Genomic DNA, 9,136 nt, shown 5'->3' on the forward strand with positions numbered 1-9,136 from the left:
ACAGAGGCTCTTCTGTAAAACCTCAAACTAAATCATTTGAAATATGGAGTGCAGCATCTGAGTCTTATCAACTTGGTAACCTATTTTCTTGCTTTTTAGGGTATCCTTCTCAATTGGACAAAAGGCTTCAAAGCTACAGACTGCGAGGGAGAAGATGTGGTATATTTGCTTAGAGAAGGAATTAAAAGAAGAGAGGTGATTTTTCTTTTGGTTTTGTTTTCTTTTTCTTCTTCTACTCCTCCCTCCTCTCCAGACTTGACAGACCTTGTGGGTCAGGCTGGCTCCCTCTCACAGGGTGTGTGTGCCTTGTGGAGATGAGCTGTTTCTCCTGTCCTGCACAGAAAGTTGTTTTTTTTTCTCAGAGGCTTCTAACTGTCCAAATTTGCCCCAACTTTCAAGACTTCTTTCAAACCCTGTGACAATTTTCCTATCTGTCAGAGCATGGAGAAAGCAGGAGTTTTCAAAGTGGTGATTGTAGGAAGGCACCTCAGTGCACCCTAAAGGGCAGTTTTCCCCCCTCCCCTCCTTGATCTTTCAAATGCCTCAACTGGCTTAGCCAAAACTTTCTAGGAAGGGAAGAAAAATAGCCTGAGGAGGACATTAATTTTGCAGAGGTTTTGTCAGCCAGTGAAAAGGAGGTCTTAAAACCTTTGTTACTGGATTTGCTACCTCATTGCTGTAATAGAGAATGCTGATAGTCCTCTGCCGTTTGCCTTTGAACAAGATCTGTGCATAACATACCGAAGCCAAAGAGAACAGCCAGGAATATTCTTTCTTCTGGAGACAGTCTGTCATGGATACAACATGTGAGGAGCCTTAGCTGCCTGCTGGTAGATTAAGTTCCTATTTCTGTGTGTCTGAAATCAGGATGGTAATTTTAGTTGTTTGCTTCCAGTGTGTTTTGACAGCATCCCCTTTGGTGTGCTCCTCTCGTGTCCCCTCTGGTGTGATGGTTGCCCCAAGGCCAGAGTTCTCACTGTTGCATTTCTCTCTCCCAAAGGAGTTTGACTTGGATGTGGTGGCTGTGGTGAATGATACGGTGGGCACGATGATGACCTGTGCTTATGAAGACCCAAACTGTGAAATCGGGCTCATTGTGGGTATGTGTTAGAGCTGCTTTTTATTGAACAGCATGTCGACACATCTGTCTGTATTCTCATGGAGGCATCCCTGTGGTTAACTCAAAATAAACCAGGGTGTTCAGGGAGTGAAAGAGTAAAATTCAATGGCCAGCTTAGTTCTGCCCACGGTCAGTTGAGATAAGCAGAGGCTGTGATGCCAAACAAATCTTGCCTGTTTTATCTAGTGAAGGCACTGTGCTGCTTGGGAGGAGAGCAGAGGTGGGCTCAGGCAGCCTCCCCAGCTCCTGGAGTTTCTGTTAGTTCAGCCTGTCAGAGTTTCCCTGCTGGGGTGTTCCAGCCCACAGCTTCCCTCGAGCGTGTGGTCTCTCAGAATAAACTTGCAAAGCACAGCCACAGTTCCTGAATGGCACGTGATGGAGAGCTCTGATCGACAAAGTGCACTGACTGAGAGCTCCCTTCCCAGCAGCGAGGCAGCTGAAGCAATTCCACGGGTGACCTGCAAATGCCACATGCCCGGGGAGCCTGAGACATGGGGCGGTGTGAATTCCCAAAGCTCTCCAGAGAAATGAGTGTTCTGTGGGAGAGAAGGGGACGAAGCACCCGCAAGCTTGAAGTTGGCGAGGTGGCATGTAGGAAAGTAAAACGCCACCAGTTTCTCCTCCAGACAGTTGGAAGGTGTCCAGGATGAGTCAGCACAGTGCAGTGTGGGTAGGAAGTCGTGTCTGCGCAGCTCCGTCGCTGGCGTGTTTTCAGGAACCAGAGTTCCCTCCGGGAAGGACAGCGTGTCCTTGGGGCGCTGGGAGCATCCGCTGAGGACTGCCTGCTGCAGCCCTGCCAGGCATGCTCTGCAGCAGCATCTGTGTGCAGGGCAGGGGGTCAGAGCTGGTCTGGGTGCTTCTGGAATGAGAACCCTGGGCTCTGACAGGCTCCCACTGCCCTGCCTGGATTGCCTGGGCCAGGCTGGTGGCACCTGCTGGGGGAGCTTGGATGCTGGTGGTGGCCCACACCTGGGTTTGGTCCTGCAATCCTGAGTCTCAGTCTGCAAGCCCAGACATACCCCCCAAACCCTGTGCTGTGGCTCAGCTCTCCTGCAGCAGGGAGTGCTGTGGGAGGATCTATTTTAGATCAGACTGTGTTGATATATTTCCCTACAGAAACGGCAGAGGAAAACAGGCTTGCTGATAATAATTGATGCAGAATCTGTGCTGCAGGGTTAAATGGAGTTCCTTAGGTTACTTTAAGAAAACTTTTGCCCTGGGTAGCAGCTAAAGCTGCCTCTCGTTGCTAATAAAGCTTTACTCCCAAAGACCTCTGTGTACACAGAGCAGTTGCCACACTCCTTAGGATCCCCTTTGAGCAGAATCAGATATTGCATCATTTCAACATGGAAGTAACCTTCCTGCCAGAGAAAAGAAGCACTTTAAATCAGAAAAAACCCCAGGCAATCAGCTGGTAAAAGCCCTGATGCCTCAGAACTTGCTGAGGTTTCTCAGGTCAGCACATTTTCCCTGGATTCTCTGGGTCCGTGGGCCTTGTGGAAGGGTGGTTCCTAACTGCAAAATCTGGCTGGTTGCTTGCTGTGGTTTTGGGTTCAGAAACACCATGAGGGTTCATGGACCCAAAGTGCTGCCCTGCTGCCCCTCCCTGCAGCGTGGGACCCTCGTGGGTAGCCGGGGTGAGCCTGTTCTCTGAGTCCCCCTGAGCTGTGCAGCACAGCAGAAATGTTCTCCTTCAGTTCAGCATTACCAAAGAGCAGCGTTTTGGTTCCTTTCCCTGATATTTTCAAGTGATGATTTGACTTCGTCATTCAGGAAAAAGCACCGTGGGGATCCCCCAGAAGGCTTTTCGGGGCTGTGGTTGCTGGTCCTAGCGTTGTTTTGTTCCCAGCAAAGAGCAATGTCAGTGTTTTCTTCCTCCAGGAACGGGCAGCAATGCCTGTTACATGGAAGAGATGAGGAACATAGAGATGGTGGATGGCGAGCAGGGGCGGATGTGCGTGAACACGGAGTGGGGAGCGTTCGGGGATAACGGATGCCTGGATGACATCAGGACAATATATGACAAAGCAGTTGATGACTATTCACTGAATGCTGGAAAGCAAAGGTACTTGGCTACAAATGCTGTAAGTGGTGTGCTGTGGATATAAGCCAGGCTGCCTTAAATGCTTTTAAGAGAGAATTGGATTTCTCCCAGTCGGAGAAGGGAGAGGTGGAAAATGACTGCAGCCTTGCTGTCCTGTGGGATCTCCTCTTCCTGTGCTTCTCCTGGTCCCTGCTTTTTTGTGACTTACTTGCTGCTGTGAGGACTTCAGAAGTCTTGACATTACAAAGAAACCCTTTTTCTCCCCCTGTGCTGTACCGAGGGGGTCAAGATGGCTTCTCATTCTTTTGCTCTTGGTCTCAGGTTAATCTCTTTTAGCTGAACACTCTTTTTGTGCCTGTAGAAATCCTGAGCCTATACCAGCTGGTGTGGTTGGAGCTTGGAGCTGCTTGCTGTAAAGCGGTCAGGAGCTTTCTGGCAGTTGCGAGCCTCTTCTTTCAGGCCGTTTTTCTGGATGAAATGTGTCATGTTAGAGGACCTGCCTTTCTTGGTCCTGGAGTTTGGTCCCCCTTCTGGGGATTCAGCTCCTGTTTGGGCAAGCGCTTCTCTGTCCCCTTCAAGAAGGGGCTGGTGGGAGGTGTACCCAGCACTGATAGAACTGGGCTGGAGCTGCTGCACGCTGGGACTGCACTTTTTCATCAGTTCTCTGCAGCAAGGATTTGATGCCAGGAACTTTTAAAAAGATTTTGTGATTAGAGTAAATCTGCCCAAAATCCTGAGGAATACACAGACGAGTTGGCAGGTCCTGTGGGAAGCTGTTTAGAAACTGAGGCTCAAACAGACCCAGGGAGGCAGATGCTGGGTGAGCCTGGTGCAGCAGCAGAGTTGGCATGGAGTAAGGAGCCAAAGGCAGTCATGGAGACTGCCAGGGGGGATAATTTATTCCAGAGATAGTTAAGCACTCAAGAGGGAGAACTCTTGCTGGGTACAAGCCTGAGAGAGTCCCTAGTATTAAATGGACTGCGTGGCCTGCTTCCAGCAGGGTGGTGTGCTGGGCTCTGCTCAATCCAGGGCACAGACACTGCTGTAGAGCTTGGGGAGGTGAAATAAAGGAGGCATCACTGAATGGCCCTTCTCAGGAAATGGGAGAGCGTTCAGTTTGTTGGTGAGGGCACAACTCACGGGCCTCAGAAAGCTCCATTCAAAGCAGGATGGTGCTGGAGGGGCAGGAATGCAAAGCAGGGCTGCCCTGTACCAGTGCTGAGCATCGCTCTGGGACCACCCCTTGTCGTGTGCTGGGAGGAGATCTGCAGGTGGAAGAGACTCCCTGTCTCTAGCCCGGGGGCAGACTTGGGTCCTGTGTGCAGAGTGAGGTGTGAGAGGGATTCAAGACAGCTTGGTTCCTCTCTGGGGTTTTGGGAGTGGAAAATTAATGCCAGATGCTGGAATTAAGTGAAGAGCATAAACCAACCCTGGACCCCCAGCTCGCTGGTTTATAGGTCAGTGGTCCTGTGAACATGCCAGAGGTACCTTTTCACATCCTTTGTCTTTCACAGGGTTGCTTTTGCAGCACAGGACTCCCTTAAAAACACTGCACTTGCAGTGACTGTTCCTTGTGGTGTCCCTGTAATTCTGCTGCGTGGAACCAGTTTGGAACCACCACCATGAGCTTTTTCTGTTTGACTGGGCACTGTTCTGCTCTCAGGTTTTCATTTCTTCCACCTGGGAGAAAGAAATACCAGCCATCATTAACATGCCTGGCTAGGGGAACATGGCAGTGAGGGATAAATGAAGTGTCTGTAGATGAGCTCAGGAGGCTTCCCACCGAGTCTTCCTGCTTTTTCTTGCCTGCTTTTTCTAGTAAATGGCTGCTCTGTGTGAATGGGGTTGCATATTTTATGTCCCCAAAATGTGTGGGCAGGACACCTGCCTGGTGACAGACCTGTGATGCTGCCTGAGCAGGTTCCCTTTGGGCTGCACCGCTGCCTTTCCTTGCAGGTACGAGAAGATGATCAGTGGGATGTACCTGGGGGAAATCGTCCGCAATATTTTGATCGACTTCACCAAACGGGGATTCCTGTTCCGAGGCCAGATTTCAGAGACACTGAAGACCAGGCATATCTTCGAAACCAAGTTCCTTTCTCAGATTGAGAGGTGAGAGCATGGGAGGCTGTTCAGTGTGAAATAGTGTGGTGGTGCTCTGCTGGTGACAGCCCTGGAGGGGAGGGACAGCTGGAGAGCATTGCTTGCTCCTCTGTTTTGGTTTCAGTAAGAGCCTTTGTGTGTGTGCAGAAGGACTCCTTAGAGCATCATCTGAATTTCTCTCAATGCTCATTGCTAAATCCTAGGAAAGGCTGTCAAGGATTCCCTCACTGTATTGTTTTATTTGCTTGTTTGGAAACCAAGCCATTTTCCTGGGCCCCTTGTGTGTGTGTAGGTATAGTTGTGGGATGGAATGAGCACTGGCTGAGTGAGCACTTTTTACTGGGTGTTTTTGTGTTTTTATTGCTTGGGCTCTGTATTTTAAAGCGATCTCTGAGTCTTTATGGGGGGGGAAAAAACCCATGTTCATCATGAAAAATATTTTCCAGAAATGCCCCATGGTAAGAAAAGAGAAGGGGAGGCAATGCAGAGCTGGACTTGGAGCCTCTGTGGCTGCTCGCACCCCTCTCCTACACTGCAGCCACGGTGCTGGGGCAAATGAATTTACATTCCCTGAGGTCCCTAGCACTGTCAGGAAAGGCTGCTGCCTGCTGGGGCTGCTGCCGTGGATACAGCCGTGGGTGCAGTGGGGTTCGTGGCACTGGCTTGTCTGAGGGGAACCTTTAGTTTACCACTGTGCTCTCCTTCTGCAGTGACAGGTTGGCCTTGCTGCAGGTGAGAACCATCCTGCAGCAGCTGGGGCTCAACAGCACCTGCGACGACAGCATCATCGTCAAGACCGTCTGCGGGGCAGTGTCGAGGCGAGCAGCTCAGCTGTGTGGCGCTGGAATGGCTGCCATTGTAGATAAAATTAGGGAGAACAGAGGGTTGGAGCGCCTGGAGATAACGGTCGGTGTGGATGGCACTCTGTACAAACTACATCCTCAGTGAGTATCTGCCTTCCCAGGAGTTGTTCACCTGTCGCGCGTCGTGTGTACATCCCTTCTCTTCGCACACCGAACTGGGCTCTCCTACTTGCTAGGATAAGAGCCAGGGAAGGAAAACTCTTGGTCAGGGGGTTTAGGGCTTTCTGAAGGGCAACGAGAGGGTCAAGAAGGACTTGTGAAAGATTCTCAGGGTGGTGACAAACCGAAGGTGACACAGCCTTTGCTGGGTGAGTTGAAAGCCATACGGCAAGGGGGGGATCTCTTGGCTGTGCACAGGCAATGCCAGAGCAGTGCTGGAATGCCTGGTGCCTCTGGGGAGGATGTTTCTGCTCAGGGCACAGCGGAGGTGGGCTGCTGAGGAGCAGTGCAGGTGAGGGCAGGAGTCTAAAAGAGCAGGGGTAGGAGGAGAGGAAGACAAGTGCCCTCCCTCCAGGGAGGTGGGTGGAAAGGAGATGACTTATATGGTCTGTTCTCTTCCCTTTGCTGTGGTACAAGTGATCTGAGTTAACCCCACACAGACAGAGAGGCAGGCCTGGGATGCCAGTGCTTCTTTCCTTTAACTCCTACTGCTCCCAGTCTTCAAATCCACCCTAGCTTCCAGCATTTCAGTTCTTTCCCCGGGGAAAGGGGGTGCAGCGCTCTGCGGCGGCTGCGGGGCCTCCCTCACCCACTGCCCGTGTTTCCTTTCGCAGCTTTTCGAGGATCATGCACCAAACAGTCAAAGACCTGGCACCCAACTGCGACGTGACCTTCCTGCTGTCAGAGGACGGCAGCGGGAAGGGGGCCGCGCTCATCACGGCCGTGGGATGCCGGCTGCGCGAGGCCGAGCAGAACTGAACTCCACGGCCCTGGCCCCGATTCTGTCTTGTGAGCACTTTCTCATAAAGCAGCGACTGCATAGTCAGAACTGGTAAAAACCCAGAACTCACTGCTTTATCGGGGGAAATAAAATAAGTTACAACTAATGACATAAAAAAGAAAAAAAAAATAGGATACAAGATAGAATGTGTGCTGTTAATAATATCTCCTGTTTCTGGACCCCAACATGCATGTTTCTTACTCACCTTGTTGGTACCTTCCCCATCTGTAGGTCATGGAAAAAATCAGTCTATAATTTCTGCAGTTGTCAAAAACTCGGTTGTTGTCTGAGACGAAATTGCCCCCAAGTGATGTGCATTGAGAGCTACCGTTGCATCGTACCGAGCGTGTCCTTTGCAGCATCCCTGTGAGCGCACTGCCAGCACGCTGACCACCAGACCTGGGTGTTGATGCTTTTAGTGAAGGGGAAGCGACAGTTCCCTCCTGCATATCTACCTACTGTTGTTCCGTCTAAAGCGATTGTGAAAACGTTATGGTGTGTCAGCACCGTGCACGCACGTAACTCTATAGCGGGACTTGACACCGCGACTTACTCGCTTCCTTGATGCCTGTTCTGTCATGGTAAAAGTAAATGCCCTTGTCCCACAGATCTGGTTCCACTGGTATTTCCCATTGCTTCTGTGAGCAGTGTTGTGTTACCAGGCGAAATCCGTCACGTTTCAGCAAGGAATCCCCAAAGAGTAAAATGAAGTGGTTGGTGATTGGGGTGATCCAAACCTCCAGACCTGCGAGATCGGCACATTCACGGTCCCTACGCGGCTGTGCTGTGCTCTTCTGTTTAAGAGTTCTTATAAAAAGTATTTTCTCTCTCTTCTTGTTAGTCTGGATCAGGGCACCGCCGCTGCCCCTCCACGGAACCTGCAGCTCGCCCGCGTCCCTCGGATGCGGCGCTTCCGTCTCTCGCCTTAAATGGGTATTTGCTTCCACACAGAGCTTTAATCTTTGATACTGTTCAGCAATCACTCAGAACACGAATGCTCAGCCAGAGTTAGTGCTCAGAAAGGGATAGGAGGGTTTGATTTTGATCTTACCTTTGAGGACCTGGGTGTGTAGACAACCCACCAGGTAGCCAAAATTGGACACAGCTTATTCCGAGGATGAAAGCAACAGCAAAGATCATACACACTTGGTGTCCCCTGTCCTCTGTCGAGTCAATGCCAGTATTATACTTGCATACCAGTTGCATTACTGAAACTGAGAAGCAGTTAGGAATGTAAATGTTGAGTAACATTTGCAAGCCACGCCACTTTCTGCAAAGAGGGAGACCACACAGTAGTCCTTAATTCCCACTCTTCTACCAAAAATGAATTTGAGATATCTGCATGGTTTTCCCTTCCGCCTTTTCCTGCAGAAAGTAGATGGAAATTTGCAGGCTACTCCTCTTTGTCCTCATTCCACTCCTGTAAGATTTGGATTGCCCTACCTATCAATAACATTTCAATATGCATTATGGTGCACTGTGAGTGAATGTTGTAAAGTAACATGTGAGTCACAAACAGTCATTGCAGCTTTAAGTGTGTGTCTACCTGAAAAATTGCATGCCTAACTGGTTTTGCAAAGGTAGAGAGTCTTTTTACTTTGCACACTAGTAGCTCTGGTACTAGTGTTACGTGATACTTGTGAAAATATTAAACTTTTTTGATGTGCGTTAACTGGTGTTTAGTGGTTCTTTCTGGAAGAGGCGCTGTTGGCTGGTGGCTTAGTGCTTTGGGAAGAGCTATTGTGTAGGGAGAGCTGCAACCTAATCCCAGTGGTGCCTGTGTTTTGTGTGTGTGTTTTTATTCCCGGGCATTCGGGGTCAGATTCAAACAGGGTGGATTTCACCCAGGTCCCCATGCCTCGTGTTTCCTAATGTAGTTCAGCAGAGGCACAGCGCTGACAGCGCCCAAATCTTCGGGGGCACGGAGCTTGTCTGGGGGCATCTCATGCCCTGTCTTGTGCAGGGGGATCTGCAGTGCAGGAAGATCTCAGCCCACTGCACCGAGTGTGATCACGTTAGGCTTTGGCAGATACACAGTGACGGATACATCGTGTCAGAGTCGGTGA

At 50.3% G+C, this 9,136-nt stretch overlaps 1 protein-coding gene across 1 annotated transcript in view; it reads left to right on the forward strand.

Moving 5' to 3' along the window:
- HK1 (hexokinase 1) overlaps window positions 1-8,742 on the forward strand; it is a 34,841-nt gene extending 26,099 nt beyond the window's left edge. Inside the window, exons 13-18 of the mRNA XM_050305785.1 lie at window positions 100-195; window positions 1,001-1,100; window positions 3,002-3,185; window positions 5,121-5,276; window positions 5,978-6,211; window positions 6,904-8,742. Of these exons, the coding sequence (XP_050161742.1) occupies window positions 100-195; window positions 1,001-1,100; window positions 3,002-3,185; window positions 5,121-5,276; window positions 5,978-6,211; window positions 6,904-7,048 (915 nt within the window). The 3' untranslated portion in view covers window positions 7,049-8,742. The remainder of the gene's footprint in view (window positions 1-99; window positions 196-1,000; window positions 1,101-3,001; window positions 3,186-5,120; window positions 5,277-5,977; window positions 6,212-6,903) is intronic.
- The last annotated feature ends 394 nt before the right edge of the window (window positions 8,743-9,136 follow it).

The sequence above is a fragment of the Myiozetetes cayanensis genome, unplaced genomic scaffold, assembly GCF_022539395.1.
Source record: "Myiozetetes cayanensis isolate MyiCay16 unplaced genomic scaffold, myiCay2020 scf10, whole genome shotgun sequence".
Taxonomy (NCBI): Eukaryota; Metazoa; Chordata; class Aves; order Passeriformes; family Tyrannidae; genus Myiozetetes; species Myiozetetes cayanensis.